The 18,661-nt window shown below is 35.4% G+C and overlaps 1 protein-coding gene across 1 annotated transcript in view; it reads right to left on the bottom strand.

Annotated features, from left to right (window-relative positions):
* Dnah7 (dynein axonemal heavy chain 7) overlaps positions 1-18,661 on the bottom strand; it is a 323,134-nt gene that overhangs the window by 89,415 nt on the left and 215,058 nt on the right. The window contains exons 45-47 of the mRNA XM_071619296.1: positions 17,851-18,031; positions 14,188-14,373; positions 7,289-7,452 (exon numbers count right to left, since the gene is read on the bottom strand). Of these exons, the coding sequence (XP_071475397.1) occupies positions 7,289-7,452; positions 14,188-14,373; positions 17,851-18,031 (531 nt within the window). The remainder of the gene's footprint in view (positions 1-7,288; positions 7,453-14,187; positions 14,374-17,850; positions 18,032-18,661) is intronic.

Genomic DNA, 18,661 nt, shown 5'->3' with positions numbered 1-18,661 from the left:
AACAATTCCATTAGATGAACAGTAGATTTCTCAGAAGAAATCTTACAGGGCATAAAATGATGTATTTCAAGTCCTGAAAGAAAGTAACTGCCAACCAAGATTAATACCCAGCAAAGCAATCCACAAATGAAGGAGAAATGATGATAAGACAAAATTAAAGAAATTTATGACCACCAGACCAGTCTTACAAAAAATACTAAAGGAAATTCTATACAAGAAGTGAAAGAAAGATAACCACCATCAGAGTAGTATGTGAAATTATAAATCCCACTTAAAGAGCAAATAAACAAATGAAAAGTAGAAAATATTCAAACACTACAAATATAATAAACCAGAAAAGGATCAAATGCTAAAAGTATAATCAATCATTGAACCATAAGATAATTAAGAGAGAAAGAATTGACCAAAGAATGTTCAAAACAACTAGGAGAAAAAAAATCAATAAAATGATAGGCCCAAGTCCATAGTTTTCATTAATAACACTGAGTGTAAATGGTCTTAATTTTCTAATTAAAAGATGAAGACAGGCTGAAAATATTTAAAAATAAGGCTTAACAATATGCTGTGTACAAGAAACTCAGCTATCCATGGGGACACAAAAAGACTGAGTGAAAGGTTAAAAGGGCGATATTCCAAGCAAACAGAATCCAAAAACAATAAGAAGTAGCTTTGCTTATATGTGACAAAACAGATTGTAAAGAAAAAAAAAGTAAAAAAGAAGTCCACTATATTATGATCAAGGAATCTACTTATCAAAAGGATATAACAAGTATTTGTCTAGCTGCCTCTTATAAGGGAACACACAATTTTATAAATGAAACAATATTAGTCTTAAGAGAGAGAGAAAGCCTCCAATATAAACATAAATGGGAATTTCAATACCCAACTATCACCAATGGATAAGGCATCCAGACAAAAATCAATAAAGAAACATCGGAGTTAAAATACACTATAGATCAAATGGACTTAATATACACTTACAGAATATCCCATTCAACATCTTCAGAATATGTATTCTTTTCATCACTGCATGGAACTTTCTCTAGAATCGACCATTAATAAGTCTTACTATATTTTTAAAAACTGAACTAATATTCTGTATCTTTTCTGATCATGAAGAAAAGAAAACCACTTTTGAACAAACACTGGGTCTTTGAGAATGCTAGAAGGAAAATTTAAAAATACTTTGAAATAAATGAAATGGGAACAAAACATACACAATCTGTGGGATACAGCAAAAGCAGTACTAAAAGGAATGTTTATAGTGATGAGTGTCTATTAAAAAAGAAGTTTTATTGATTTAAAATAAAAAGCTTAATGGCTTATATTTCAATAATATAGAAAATTAAGAACAAACCATACCCAATATTAGTAGAAGGAAGGTAATAATAAAGATCAGAGCAGAAATAAATAAAACTCAGACTAAAATAACAAAGGATCAATGAAACAAAGAATTGGTTCTTTTAAAATATAAACAAAATTGAAAACTTTCAGTAAGACTAACCAAAAATAAAAAGAAAAAGAGAGAACACCCAAATACATAAAATTAGAGATGAAAATAACACATTACAACTGATATTACAGAAGTTTCAAGAATTATTGGGATTATTTTGAAAAACTAATATGCTAAGAAATGAAAAATCTAGAATAAATGTACAAATTTGGACATGTATGACCAAAATTGAACAAAGAGGCTACAAAACACCTAAATGAACCAAATAACAAGTAATGATACTGAAATAGTAATAGAAAGTCTCCCATTAAAGAAAATTTCAAGACCAGATGACCTCACTGCTGAATTTTACCAAACATTTAAAGAAGACCCGACACTAATGCTTCTCAAACTAATTCATAGAATTGAAGAGGGATCTGTGAAACCAACATTAACCTGTTACCAAAACCTGACAAGGACTCTCAACAAAGAAAGAAAACTGTAGACAAATATTCCCAATAAACATAGATGCAACAATCCTCAACAGAATAGTTGAAAATTGAATATAACAGCACATTAAAATGATAACACACCCTAAGTTCATTTAGCTCCGTGGATACAAGGATAGTTCAACATACACATAAATAAATAAATATATCACCCAAATAGAATGAAGGATACATATCACATGATCATCTCAAGAGAAGTAGAAAAATCCTTTGATACAATTTAATATCCCTTCCTGATAACAGCACTGAAATATAGATAACAAAGATTATACATGATAAACCCACATCCAACATTATATTTAATGGGGAAAAATAGAATATCAGGAATAAGACGAGGGTGTCTACACTCACCAATCATTTAATATGGCACTAGAAATTTCTGCCAGAGCTATTAGGCAAAACAAAGAAATTAAAAGCAAACAAATAGAAATGGAGGAAGCCAAATTATCCCTATTTGCAGATGATGTGATTTTATACATATAAAAACCTAAAGACTCCACCAAGGTACTATTAGAACTGGTAAGTGAATTCAGTAAATTAGCAAGACACAAAAATCAGCATACAAAATCAGTAAATTTCCTCTACACCAATAATGAATTGGCTGAAAAAGAAATTATGAAAACAATCCTATTCACAATATGCACACATACAAAAAAAATACCTAGTAATATATCAACTAAGAAAGTGAAAATGAGAAGTCCAAAGAAAGAAATTAAAGAAGATACTAAAAGGTGAAAAGATCTCTGATGTTCATAGATTAGGAGAATTAATACTATTAAAATGTCTATTCTACTCAAAGTGATCTTTCAATGCAAATTCCATTAAAATACCAATGACATTTTTTTACAGAACTAGAAAAAACATATGAAAATCCATATGGAAGCACAATAGACACTAAATAGCCAAAACAATTTAAGCAAAAAAGAGTAAAGCTGAAGGCATTACCATTCCCAACTCGTAAGACAAAATACATAACCATAGTACCAAAAACAGCATGATATTAACAGAAAAAAAAAAAACCCACACACAAACACAGAATAGATGAACCAGAATTAAATCCATACATATACAGCCAACTGATTCTCGACAAAGACACCAAAAGCATACAACAGAGAAAGGACAGGCTTTCTAATAAATGGTACTATGAAAACTGGATGTATACATGCAAAAGACCAACACTGAATCCTACCTCTCATCCTGTTAAAAAAAAATGGATCAAAAATGTATGATCTGAAACTACTACAGGAAAACAGAGGAAACACTTCAAGATATTGGTACAGTTGATGATTTTTTAAATAGGGCACCAAAAGCATAGGAAATAAATGCAAAAATTTTTTTTTTTTTTTTAGAATATTGCCTGCCTGGTTATTTCATTTTATTTTTTTAATTTTTTATTGTTGGCTGTTCAAAACATTACATAGTTCTTGATATATCATATTTCACAATTTGATTCAAGTGGGTTATGAGCTCCCATTTTTACCCCATATACAGATTGCAGAATCACATCAGTTACACATCCATTGATTTACATATTGCCATACTAGTGTCTGTTGTATTCTGCTGCCTTTCCTATCCTCTACTATCCCCCCTCCCCTCCCCTCCCCTCCCCTCCCCTCTTCTCTCTCTGCCCCCTCTACTGACATTCGTTTGTCCCCCTTGTATTATTTTTCCCCTTCCCCTCACTTCCTCTTGTATGTACTTTTGTATAACTCTGAGGGTCTCCTTCCATTTCCATGCAGGAAATAAATGCAAAAATTTGCAAATGGGATTATATCAAATAGAAAGTTCCTGCACAATAATGGAAATAATCACTAGAGTGAAGAGAGAGCCACAGACTGGGAGAAAATATTTGCCAGCTAGTCATCTGACAGAAGGTTAATACCCAGAATATATATATATATATAGAACTTAAAAAACTTAACAAAAAATAAGAAATCCAATTAAAAAATGGTCAAATGTCTATCTAAATAGATACTTCTCAAAAGAAAATAAAAATGGCTAATATATGAAAAAATGGTATAAACTAGCAGAGAAATGCAAATCAAAAGTACAAGATACCATCTCAATCTAGTTAGCAGGACTATTATATATTTAAAAAAATGTTGATGAGGATGCAGGAACAAAAGAAATTATTATAACTATGGGCATAAATAAAACTTAGTACAGCCACTATGGAAAACATTATTGAGGTTTTTGAAAAAACTGGAACTAGCCAGGCATAGTTGTACATGCAGGAGGATAGTGAGTTCAAAGCCAGCCTCAGCAAAAGCAAGGCGCTAAGCAACTCAGTGAGCCCCTGTCTCTAAATAAAATACAAAATAGGGCTGGGGATGTGGCCCAGTGGTCGATTGCCCCTGAGTTCAATCCCTGGTACCCCCCAGAAAAACAAAAAACAAAAAACTAGAATTACCATGTGGTTTAGTTGTCTCACTTCTGGGCATAAACATGAAGTCAGCATACAAAAGAGATACTTCCAGACTATATAGTATTGTAGTACTATTCACAATAGCTGTGATGGTTTAGATATGAGGTGTCCCACAAAAGCTCATGTGTAAGACAATGAAAGAATGTTCAGAGATAAGATGACTGGGTTATGAGAGCCTTAACATAATCAGTGCATTATCCACCTGAATATATTAAGTGAATGATAACTAATCAGGTAGGGTGGGGCTGGAGGAGGTAGGTCACTGGGAGACATGCCTTTGGAGTTTATGTTTTGTCCCTGGTGAGCTTCTGCTTTCTGATTGCCATGTCCCGAGTTGCATTCTTCCTCCATACACTTCTGCCATGATGTTCTGCCTCACTTCAGGCCTAGAGCCCAGAGTCACTCACTATCAATGGACCAGGATCTTTGAAACTGTGAATCCTAAATAACCCTTTTCCTATTCCAAAATTGTTCTTGTCAGATATCTTGGTCCCCATGACAAAATAAAAACTGAATAAAACAACAGCTAAGATATGGAATCAGCCTAGATGCCCATTGCCAGATGAATGCATAAAGAAAATATGATATATATATATACACAAGAAAGTATTATTCATAAATGAGAATAAAATCCTATCATTTGCAGTTAAATTGATGGTAAACTGGTACTTTTTTTTTTTGGCTAGAAAATAAGATGTAATCTGGCCTCCAGTGGATATAATGATTACAGGTACCTTTCTAGGTGGAACAAAGATATGTAAAATAGCAAATCAAAACAATGAAGACATTACAATCACTCTAGAATGTGGCCAGCTATATTCACAAGTACTAGAGAAGAGCCAAAGGTCTTCTCTGAGAGGAAAACCATAACAATAACAAAAACAAAAACAGTAAAAATTTGATTATTCTTCATATCAAGCTAATTGGTCTGGCTGGACAAAAGTGAAAATAAGAGTTGGACTTTAAAATTTCAGAAATTTTTCACATGTGCCAATCTCTTGTATATTCTAACATGAACTATCAACCCACACATTGCATGAAAGTTAAATAATGTTAAAGAATTCAATAATAAACTAGATATGATTCTATACATGTTAAAAGGTACTTAATATTCTGCTAATTTATTAGCAAGCGAATGAATCTGCCATTTTTTACATTCTCTGATTTCTTTCTGGATGAATTTTTAGATTACAGAATCAGAGAACTCAATACTTAATTTTAGTCCCCCAGAAAAAGGTCTTTCTCTAAACCAACAAAATAATTAAATTTTTCTGAAGAAGTTTGTCTTACTTAGACAAACTTCTTGTTTGGTTAAAAGAGAACTATGTTACAAAAGGCTTTCCTTTTTTGCCTTAGTTATCAGAAAGTTTTAAATTTACTTCAGGGTCCAACTAGGATTAGCTTGACTCAAGGACCTAATAGTAACTACTCCTTTAACATCCCCTTGGCAGTCTCATCATATTTTATCTTGCTTCATGTTATAATCGAATGGTACATACTTCAAGTCCTTATAGAACAATTCAGTAAATAAATGCTAACCATCTGTCAGGATAATTTGTTGAGCATAATAACATAACACAGAAATGTATTCATCAGAGTTTTACATTATGGAATGATTTTCATAAAAACTACATAAAAAAATTAAGAGCAACCAGTCATCATACTTGGTGGTCATTTCTATTATCAGAAATCACATCTATATAGCTTATGCATTTTTTACTTTATTTTTTTTATTGGTTGTTCAAAACATTACAAAACTCTTGACATATCATATTTCATACATTAGATTCAAGTGGGTTATGAACTCCCATTTTTACCCCAAATACAGATTGCAGAACCACATCGGTTACACATCCACATTTTTACATAATGCCATATTAGTAACTGTTGTATTCTACTACCTTTCCTATCCTCTACTATCCCCTCCCCTCCCCTCCCATCTTCTCTCTCTACCCCATCTACTGTAATTCATTTTTTACTTTAAATTAAATAATATCATACTACTTTTTCAATAGAAAACTATCAACTAATCAAATTGTCTTGTAAGGCAGAACTGAATACTTTCCACTCCTGTTCTATCTGTTAACACACTAAAATCACAAGAAGACTGGCCCAGTCATAAAAGGCCATCGTAATGTGAACTTGGAAATAACACAATTGATGTCTGTTCTCACACTGGGGTAGATTGAAGTCCTTGGATTCTTGGAGGTAAGACGTGAAGGAGAAGGTGTGACTAGAAATGCCCTTGGCATCCTTCCTACCAAGACTCTGTGGGGTTTATCTACTAACCAGGAGGTTCCAGGACGAGTGTAAAACCCTGAAAGATCCTGTCAGCCAAGGATCAAGAAATGCATCCATATAATTCAAACTTGTCCCACATCAGGGACAAGGACAGAATTTGGAACACCCTACCCAATCACACTCAACAACCCACAGCTGCACATTTAATAACCTATAATCACAAAATTCTATATTTTATAAGAATGAAAATTTTGGACTTCACTTAATTATGGCAGAATTTTCTCTACTTTCTTAAAATTGATTAAGAAAAGTCACCTTGTTTGTTTACTAGTCTCCAATATTCACATTTAATTTAGCTAATTAATTATTTCAACTATGTAGAATTTTGCTACTAAAAGTTGTTAAGAGGTTTGCAGATAAATACACCTGCTGATTCTTTAATAATTTATGAGGAAAAAAAGCTAAGATGTTCATACTCATATAATGGTAGGGCTATTAAGTTTAAGGCTGTGGTAGGGCTATTAAGTTTCATCAAGAATAGGACACATTTTGAAGTTTTCCATACCTTAGCTGGGGAAAATCTGTTAGGATTCCCAGGAACCAGGAGAGTACTAAAACCCAGGTTCATATTCAGAAAGTTAGAAGTCAATTTGTGAGAGTACTAAAGCCAAAGTTACTTACATTATGATGATGCCATTGTCAATGGAAAATGAGTCAGAAGGTAGTCCAGCAATATTCCAAGCTCGAATTGTCACAGCTTCTCCCAGGGTACCCATAAGAGAATACTCATCTGAGCAGGGAATACTTTTTAGTTTGCACAACTCTGTCCACTCCTTGGTTTGGTTCTTTAAAGCATTTGCAGAAAGATATAGAGAGGATGTTACAATAATAATATTTTGTAAACTCCTCAATTATACTTTGAACTTTGAGAAAACCTACCATTATCAAAACTTCTGTAGCAGATTTTTGTTCAAATAACATTCTAATTAAGAGGGTCAGTTATGCATTTAAATAAAAATGAAATATATTCAATGTTCGAATAAAACCTAGATTGATTATATAATGAAGTCAGAATTTTGTATCTGGAAAAAATAATTACCTATTGTTATTCTAAAACTTCATTTTTTACAGAGTAGTTGGAAACCACATTTTTCTTTAGATTACAAATATTTAGTAAAACTTAATATTATAGCATAAAAGTAAATCCATTTTGAATAAGTAGAGGAAACAGAAAACATTTCTAGTTTTCATATGCCCTTGAGAGGGTCCATGGTAGGGCTAGTAAGTTTCATCAAGAATAAGACACATTTTGGAATTTTCCATACTCTAGCTGGAGCAAGTCTATTAGGATTCACAGGAACCAGGAGAGTACTAAAGCCAAGGTTCGTACTCAGAAGTTAGAAGTCAATGTTCAAGTTCAAATTACAAATCAAAACCTTCAAAAACAGTGAAAGGCATGAGTAGAGAGAAATGAGCTAGGAACAAAAGGAAGGCATCAGCAAATCACATGGGAAGATGAATATGCATGGTCATGGTACCAGCTTTTGGTTCGATGAGGCCACTGTGTGTGCGCAGGTGGCACTGGCTCAGAGCGTATGGTGGGCACTACCATCTCCCCTTGGGTCTTGCTGAGTAGGCTGAACCAACATTCTGATTTGCACATGAAAGGCTATGACAGTTTGAGAGAGTTGATGACTTTCACGACTTGGGATAGGCCAGTTAATATTATGTAGAATGCTCCTTATCTGGGTATGTATGGAGTTCCCTCATGATTCACCTTGTCATGCACCTTGCCAGGAATACCACAGAAATGTTGTTGTTCTCATTTCATCCCATCAATGGTACATGATTTTAAATTGTTCATTTACTGACAACATTACTTTTTATTACTTGATTAAAGTGTTGACTTCCAGGCTTCTATTTCAAATTATATAATATGTGTGATATTACAGGTTTTTGGATGGTAGAATACAACACAAAGACACACAGATGAAAGAAGTTTTTGTTATTTATGGCTCTAACCTGTAAGAAGGCTGTCACACAGTGCCACAAAATGTGTCATACCAGAGACAGAGTAACAAAGCCGGAGCTACAAAAGGCAGCTTGAGTGTGGTAAGCAGGATGGGATTAGCAAGGTTTCATGTATTTCAGGGGATTGGGTATTTTGAATAATTCTGTGGGCACAAGGAAAGGAACTGCTTCTGGGTATCCAGGATCTTGGAGCCTCTGCAAGGAGCCTAAAATAACCCAGGAGTGTTAGAGCTTGAAAAGAAAAATCGCTGGGGTGAGGGCTTCTCTCATTTGTGAGAAAACTGCTCAAAAATGAGAATCCAGAGCTTTTATCCATGATTCAAAATAGTGAAGACAGAACTTGTGAATGATGTCACAGCTTTTCTACCGCTGAGTTGTTCTTTCCCCTCCCGTTGCAACTAACATTGAAGCCTTTGTTCAGATACTTTGTGACTAGGAAAATGTCCTGGCTTTTGCCAAGCACTCATTTTTTTTCCATTTATTAATTTATGTCAGCATAGATTCATCTTTTTAAATTTTAATTCAATGGGTTATGTTACTATTGTTATTTATTGTGATGCTGCAATTATCTAAACTTTGACAGTAGAAGTACTCTAAGCTAAATTCTATATCCTTTTTCTCTGGGCACTTCCTTACTCTTGCTCACAAAAGATATTTCAGATTTATCTTACATTTTGGGGCGGGGGGGGGGGTGCTAGGGATTGAACTCAGGGGTACTTGACTACTGAGCCACATCCCCAGCCCTGTTTTGTATTTTAGTCAGAGACTGGGTCTCACTGAGTTGCTTAGTGCCTTGCTGTTGCTGAGGCTGGCTTTGAACTTGCGATTCTCCTGCCTCAGCCTCCTGAGCCACTGGGATTACAGGCATGAGCCACTGCACCCAGCTGATCTTCCTATTTTAAGGTCAGTTGATTTTGCCACCTGCAAAATCCCTGTATCATATAACACATTCACATGTATACATATAAATGTAGTCATACTTAGAGATAAAGATCATGGGGGCAAAACTCCTTCCTATCATAAGTACTTAATAAATATCATCTGGCTGTTTTATTTTGTTTTATGTGGTTGTTGTACCCAGAACAGGTGGAGTGACTATGTGAGTTGGAGGGGCAGTTGGCATTTCCTATGTGGATTCTGTCTCCTAGTACACAGTTCCTATTGTCATGGTTTCTTCTGTATGAATCTGCAAGTTTGTTCAAAGCTAGCTTGATGATGGAGTAGGCATGATGGTCAATGAAATGGGGGAAAAGAGAAAATGGAAGCAATATTTCCTTTGGAATGCTCTGTTTAAAGTTCACAGGTATAGTATGTTGCCACAAATGAACTCTGGGGTAGCAATTTAAGTGGCCCAATTATATGTCCATAGGGTATGTAGCACCAGAGAGTTAAATGAAAGAAACATGGAGGACTCTGAATAAGCATCTTAAAATATAAGCCAAGACCCTGGTTACTAACCTAGTGGTAAGACATATGATACAAGTAGAAAAGTAACCATGAGTGCCATCTTGGTGACAATATCACCCCTAAAACAGTTTTTATTCTGATTATTGGCAGGGAAGATGTTGCTTACACAATGTGTGAATTAAGTCAAATCCAGGGTTTGTATATTCCTATCAGAAGTGTAAGATATTAAGGGGATAGGCATAGTCATTGGAGGTGAAGAACTAAGGGCCTCGTTAACCAATTAGACTTTCTGTATTTATGAAAAGCAGTGTAAATTCTAGGAAGGGGTTGACGAATAATTGACAACTACATAGATTCTGGCTTTAAGGGAAGATCCAGCTTTTTTCCCACAGTAGAATCTGAGATGAGGACTGATGCGAGGCACTTTATTGAGGAGTGGATGCCAGAGAAAGGAGTAGAAGCCAATCAAGGATGAAGGATCAGCCTCGTTTCTGCAGGAGGTGATTTTGGTTTGATCCCACAAGGAACCATGGGGGTATAAATTACTCCTTGGAGTTGTCCCAACCACAAAACCAAGAAACAGATTCTCATACTCCTGTCTCTGTCTGAGCCGGAAATAGGGGTCTAAGAACCCAAGGGAAGACTGACTTCCCCTGCTCCCACCCCAGAAAAAAAAAAAAAAGTCATTGTTACCAGCCATTGGACGTGAAAGCACATAGAGGCCAGGTGAGGACCTGGGCATAGCACTGACTTTGCTACTACAACCCTTACCCTTACTTAAGCTTAAAGTTGAAGGAGAGACCTCTGATGGAGTGCAGATGGCCAACTGTCTCGACTTGAGAGACTGATATGTGAGTGTAGGTCACAGAATAGGACTCTTACCACTGGATGATGTTTGCTTCCTTTCTAGGGATTGTCATCAACAGGGAAAGAATGTATTGGGAAAGGATCAATTTTATCAATTTGTTGCTTCTTCCTCATTCCTTCTTCCCAGGCTACGTGATTTTGTGCTTTGTCATTCTCCGTTATCTTACAGAACCAATCCTTCATACCCTCTGAACATAGCCTTTCCAGACTTCTTGGGCTTAGTCCCTGAGTATATTTACACTTGTTCACACTTGCCTGTTCAAATTCCCAACCTGCTTCAGCTGATGTGAGGCACTTTATTGAGCAGCCCCAGACTCAAAGGAGGAAGCTAGTTGGGCTCCCTTTCACTTTTCTAACTTGAATTCCCCTGGGAAAAAGTTCTTTGTTCCTGTGGCACCCTTTTCCTGCTAGGTACAGCCTCAGTCATGTGGCGGGTGCTTGCCAGGACTGTACAGCTGTCTTTGCTCAGATCTCTCAGCTCCTGCAGCTCAGCATGGCTACCTCAAAATGGCTCCCACCAGTTGGGAAAAATGGGGTGTTTTTCATACACCAGTGCAGAGTGCAGCCTCTGGATAAGTCAAGGGCAGGCTAATTTCCTGAATTCAGGATTTTACAAACGAAATCTGCCTGTTGTGCTTTTCCGTATTCTCCCTTCCCTCTGTGCTGAATCAGCACCGATACCACTGTTGCTGTTGCTACTGCTGCTGAAGCCAGAGGGCAAAAATAGTCAATATAGATAATAAATAAGTGGGTCCCATTAGAAAGATGGGGGCTGGTTGGAAAGGGAAAATAATCCAATGCTGACATCTCCAAAGTCCTTTTTACCTCCTACTCCAACCTGTTGCTAAGGTAACCTTGCCCAGGGATTGTTTCTTCCTGCAGGGAGTTGTTAATTAATGCCTCCTGGAAGTAGTATGGAGACTCCTTGGAAAGCTGGGAATGGAACCACCATTTGACCCAGCTATCCCTCTCCTTGGTCTATACCCAAAGGACTTAAAAACAGCAAACTGCAGGGACACAGCCACATCAATGTTTACAGCAGCACAATTCACAATAGCTCAACTGTGGAACCAACGTAGATGTCCTTCAGTAGATGAATGGATAAAGAAAATGTGGTGTGCATACACAATGGAATATTACTCAGCAATAAAAGAGAATAAAATCATGGCATCTGCAGGTAAATGGATGGCATTGGAAAATATAATGCTAAGTGAAGTTAGTCAATCCCCAAAAAACAAATGCCAGATGTTTTCTCTGATATGAGGAGGTTGATTCATAGGGTTGGGAGAGGGAGCATGGGAGGATTAGATGAATTCTACATAGGGCAAAAGGGGAGGGAGGGAAAGGGAGGATGCGTGGGGGTAAAAAAAAATGATGGAATAAGATGGATACCATTACCCTAAGTATATTTATGAAGACACAAATGGTGTGAATATACTTTATATACAACCAGAGACATGAAAAACTGTGCTTGATATGTATAATATGAATTGTAATGCATTCTACTGTCATATATAACAAATTAGAATAAAAAATAAAAAAATTAAAAAAAATTAATGCCTCCTGGGCTGTTGCCTTCCTGCCTGGATCACTGCACCATTTGGTCCTTTCCCTGCCAGTTTGCGTCTTACCTTTTGGCCCATCCTTGTGGGCAGGATGGAGAGAGTTAAGGGGAGGAGAGGGCAGGAAAACAAAGAAAATCTCAAATGTATAAAAGGGGCAGGACACTCCCACTTCTTTGGGTACTGACTCCAGGTCCTTTTTTTCCTCTGGAGAGAAGTCCATTTCTATCCTTTAAATAAAACTTGTTTTCTATGCCCGCCTTGGAGTTTCTCAGGTGGTCAATATCACATCTGGGGAAATGGGACTTGCCTTTACTTGTAAAACTGTATAGCAGCAGCAACTACCTTGGCTACAGTATAGTCTCTTCTGTGTTTAATGTACCCAAATTTCTGAGTCTCTAAGACATTGTGACTGTCAAACATTGGGTTTTAGAGAAATCCTTCTTTCACTCACCTTGCCGAGAAGCAGTATCCCTGCTACATGAATCCCTGGTCATGGAGGGACAAGGAATGCAGCCTCCCTCCAGCCCGCCATCTTGAATCTCCAATTAATAAGAGTTTCAGGAAGGCTCATTTTTTCCTCCCCCAAAACTTCAGTCTTTGAAATGATTTTAAAATGACTTATTGAGACTCATGGAGAGTAGCGATTAAGCACATGAAAACACACTCTTTCATTCAGCTTTTTCACTGCTGTGACCAAAACAGCTGACAAGGACAATTTTAGGAGGAAAAGTTTATGTTTGGGCTAACAAGTTTCAGAGGTCTCAGTCCATAGATGGCTGACTCCATTCCTCAGGCCCCCAGTGAGAGAGAACATCATAGTGGAAGAGTGTGGTAAAGGAAAGCAGCTCAGGGCATTTCACCTCTAAAGCTTCTTTTATTATCTCTCATGTCAGCTTTTGGGAGACACCTCACATTTAAACCATAATACACACACACACACACACACACACACACCTGATTCCTTTACACTTGTTTAGAAACTAAAATTTTGTATTAGAGTCTATCATTTCACTTTATATTTAGTTATGGTTTAGATATGAGGTGTCCATCCAAAGCTCATGTGTGAACTGCAAGAATTTTCAGAGTTGAAAGAATCAATGAGATCTTCAACTTAATTAATTAATCCACTGATACCGATTAAGTGGGTGTTAACTGTAGGCAGGTAGAGAGTAGCTGAAGGATGTAGGTCACTGGGTGTGTGTGCATTTTTGGAATTTATATTTTGTCCCCTCCCCGCTCTCTCTCAGCTTTCTGGATGCCATATCCTGGGCTGCTTTCTTTCTCCATGCCCTTTCACCATAATATTCTACTTCACCTTGGGCCCAGAGGTATGGAGTTGGTGGACCATGTGCTACACCATGAGCCATCTGAAAACCATGAGCCAAATAAACTTTTCCTCCTTTAAAATTGTTTTTTGTCAGGTCTTACAGTCACAGCAATGCAATAACTGACTAAAACACATTTCACAGTATATCTTTTTGTTCTTAAAAAAATAGCATTTAGAAGAGTGTTTCATATAACATCTTTTGGCTACCAAAATAATTTATAGGATAACTAAAACACACAAGAAGAAATCATTTGAAAATATTTTGTGGCTCCTTGAACTTATACCCCAACCCCCTAAAAATATCACAAAAAACAATAATGTCCCTGAAGTTAATGTTAACTGTGATGAGACGAGGTCAAGAAGAGATCCAAAACATTCCTCACCTGTCTGTAGTTAGATGTAAAGGCCCCCAGATAAGCAACAACTCCTGAGGAAATGAGGATATCACCTGTCAGGTTGATATACGACTGACCCAGCTCCAGAGCTGTATGGCTCCATCTAGTTTTCTCACCTCCAAGCCCTCCAATCAACTGTTCAGCTCTTTCTAGTTTTTTGCTGCATAAGTCAACCTCAAAAATAAAAGTAAGCTTTTATTAACATCCATAAGTAGAATAAGTTTAAAATTTGGCCACATTTAACCCTTAGAGATTTTTTTTAAAGAATTTCAAACTTTCACCTAGAAATTTGTCAAAAATTATCAAAAAGAAAATATGTGATAATTTCACTATTATAAAGTCCATCATATTTTAGAATTTTTAAAAAATAAATTACCTTAATATAATTTATGAAATTCATAATGGATATCTAGCATATAATGCAAATTATAACTCTAAGGAAATGACTTATAAGACACTGAAAGTTAGTTAACTAATAAAGAACATTCTGTAAATATACATATTTTACCTCCATTTAAAAAAATCAGAAAAAAAGGGGGTGAGTGAATAGGGTTATAGTCAGTGGTAGAGCACTTGCCTAGCATTTATGTCCCTGAGTTGAAACCCCAGCACTGTAAAAAACCAAACAACAACAACAAAAATATGGATGCATTGTTTTTCAAATATTCTATAAACATTTTCCCTCACTTAACTTATGGTTGGTTTGATAATGATTTTAAAAATTAAATGTTTAAAAACTAACAATTTATGCTTATGTACAAAGCACAATCTTCAAGTTATATGGTGCTAACCAATATAATTAAGCTTAAATTAGGATATTAATTAATAGTTAGCAGCTTACTTTGTGCATAAGACTATCAACCAAATTTGGTTATACGTAATTATGGAATGTGATTTGATGAACAAAGACAGGAGAGAGGTTACCTGTGAAGGTGGCAAATAAGGAAAGGCTATTTCAAACCACACAGTAGCAATATTCCAGCAAAATACCTGAATTATTTTGATTTAATTTTGAGTGGGATAGTATCATTATTCTTGGATGAAGACAAAATTAAGTAAAATTTATCTTGAGATTCAAAATGAAATAATTTACATTAAAAGAGGAATTCAATAATCAATAAAAGCAGAGACATTTGGATTATTTTGGAATAAGAATTTATCTTTTACTTTTCCTAATACTACTGTTTATGTTAAGTAAATGTTTTCAAATTAAAAGATACAAAATACCAAATATCAATTCATCCAAAGATAGGTTTGAAAAAAGCAAAAGGGTATATAATAGGTAATATTTCTGATACTTCCAAATTTAAATTTTTCTATTTGATTTTTTTCTTCTTTAAGTATCTTTTGCCTTCCTCATTCATTCTTCTTTCAAAACAATGCTACTAATAAACTGAATCAGACTTGGACTACAATAAAGTTGTCATTAGAAACCAAATAAAATATTTCAGCTAAAACTTTTCTTCCAAAAGCAGATATTTAGTATAAATATATATGTACATTCATTTTACATTGCCATAATTTTCTAACATTTTAGTATAAAAATTTTTTTCAGATATATAGCAGAGTTGAAAATGTTTACAAGGGGCAAGTACACCTATTTCTAATATCATTTAAACTACAATTGATTATCCAGCAATTATGCCCAACAGTACATCAGATCTTACAGATTAGCACAATGTCCTATATTTGTGCAAATATAGTTTGCAAGTACAGCAGATAGATTTCATAGAAAGAAGGAGTCTGGTGCTTCAGAAAGAGTGGAACCATTAAAATCAGATTTCCTGGGTTTAGGTCTTAGACTTAATGCTTATAAGCTGGGCTGAACATGAGCAAATTATTTAACCTTTCTGTGCTTTAGTTGGTTTAAATAATGGTTTTTTAAAAAGGTTATCTCCTCAGAAAGTCATTGTGAGAATAAATGAAATAATATATAATGTTCTTAGAACAATAGGGCCTTGCAAGACACTAAGTGTAATATTTACCCCAGAAAAGAAGCACTGGGAATCAGTAGCATGAGGTAGGACTTTCACATTTACACTCTTTGAAAGGTTTAAAATTTTATTGTCATTGTAATTTTTGAAATTAACTAATGTGATGATTAAAAAAGAATCAGCATGCCTTGTACATAATAAACACTCAATAAATGCTGTTTCAAAATATTTTTAACATTTATTGTGTTAGTCACTTTTGTCACTGTGATCAAAATACCTAACAAGAACAAAGTACAGGAGGAATAAAATAAATAAACTTATTTTGGGCTCAGGGTTTCAGAGATTCAGTCTACAGTCAGTAAACGCTATTGTTCTGGGCCCAAGGTGAGGCAGAGGAAAGCTACTCAGCTCATGGCATCTGGGAAGCAAAGAAAGAGGGGAAAGGAGCCAGAGGGAAGATAAAGACTTCCAAGGCATGCCCCCAGTGACCTACCTCCCCCAGCCAACACTCCATCTGTCTGCAGTTAGATCTTCAAATTATTAATTCATCACATGGATTAATCCACTGATTAGGTTACAGTTCTCATAATCTAATTGATTCACCTCTCAAAATTCCTATATGAACACTGGAGTGTTGGGGGAGACACCTCTTATACAAACCACTTTTTTTCTGGAATATGATCAGACTTCATCAATCAATTTGTGAAAATAATGTCACTATATAAATTATAGCTCTGGTTTTAGTCTTAAAAATTTTTCAGTAGACATCATGTGGTTTTAGGAATTGAGTTCTAATTTCAGTTCTGCCATTAACTTTTTATACAATATAGGTCAGTTAATGCTTCATTTCTCCATTTCCTTATTTATAAAATCAAAAGTGATTTAAATAATCTAGCTCAATATTCTGGTAATCTAAGGCAGAGACTGGCATTTTTTGTTGTTGTTTGTTTGCAGAGGGTCAAAAAGTAAATTTTTCAGAACTGTTATGGTTTGGATATGATATGTCCCCTAAAAAGCTCATGTTTTGAAAGCATGGTCCCCAGTGCAGCGAGGTTCAGAGATGGGACTTTTAGGCAGTGACAAGACATGTTAATCTCATCAATGGATTAATTCATTTGATGGATTAATAATCTGAATGGAATACTGTGTGATAACTGTAGGCAGGTGGGGCGTGGTTGAAGGAGGTAAGTCACTGGGGGCATGCCTTTGGGATTTGTTTTTGGCTCCTGGCTCTCTCTCTCTCTGCTTCCTAGTTGACATGAACTGAGAGCAACACTCCTCTGACAAATCCTTATACCATGATGCTCTTGCTTTACCTCAGGCTAGAACAATGGAGTAGGCCAACCATGGACTGAGACCTATGAAACCATGAGCCCCAAATAAACTTTTCCTCCTCTAAGTTGTTCTTAGCAAGTATTTATGTCACAGTGACAAAAAGCTGACTGTACAAGGGCCAAGAGGCAAAACTGAAGACTTATTTATTATGTAGGTACCTACATAACCATTTAATATGTAATCATTTTTAAATGTCAAAACCACCATAAGCTTATGGGCCATACAAAAACAGGTCATGGGCAGACTTGACCTGGGGGTCACAGTGTGCCATCTTCTAACCAAGAAGAAAGCAGGATGAGCTCATCACATACTAGCATGAACACGCTTATTCACAACCCTGTATATGTACTGCCCTATATATGTACTTAGCATCAGCACACACCTGATTTTCCAAGTCGGCCTTCTTTTGTTTGTTTAACTCAAGTGTGTCTTGAAGCTTGGCCAATTTGTCCTGGACTTCCTGAAGTGCTGCCTGCTTCTTTCTAAGACCATCCATGGCAATTTTAAGCTCCCCTTCAGCTGAAGCCAGTTTTATCTTTTTGGGAGCTACTATTTTTGCCACTCTGCAAAAAAGTAAAATTAGAAAATTAAGTATCCATTTAATATGACAGGGTACTTTCTACTTCTGAATTTACTTTTGTAAGATCCTTACTTTGACTCAAAACACTTCTTTATGCAAGATCTGTACTGATTCTATATTCCATATTTCATCCAAGAATCAGACTTAATCCATAAGACATGACTATTAAAATAGATAGTAAATATTATAGTGTCTTTGAATGATTTTTTAATTCAAAATAAAACATTGTTAGGGTGCATTTTGGTGATTTTGCAAGAGAATAGCATATTTATATAGAATACTGCAAAATTTAACTAGCCAAATTGTTTAGAGCTTAATTCTGATGAGGAGAATTAATTCATCTTTGTCATTTTCCTTTTTTAAAAATAATCATAGAATATACATCAACCCAAACAGTTGTATTTTAAATACATGTATAGTAATGAAAGGAAAAAGTTTGGCTCTAAATTCTCTTCTCAGTGTCTAGTAAATGAAGCCAATCATGTTATCTTTATAAATAAGTGATAAAAATTAAATCAAAATTTATCATTAATAACATATCATGGTGTTAAACATAGATTATATATATGTGATTTAAATTGGGTATGCATTTGAAAGGCATCCTATAATTATA

Source organism: Marmota flaviventris, chromosome 11, assembly GCF_047511675.1.
Source record: "Marmota flaviventris isolate mMarFla1 chromosome 11, mMarFla1.hap1, whole genome shotgun sequence".
Lineage (NCBI taxonomy): Eukaryota > Metazoa > Chordata > Mammalia > Rodentia > Sciuridae > Marmota > Marmota flaviventris.
This window is presented reverse-complemented; position numbering and strand designations above follow the sequence as displayed.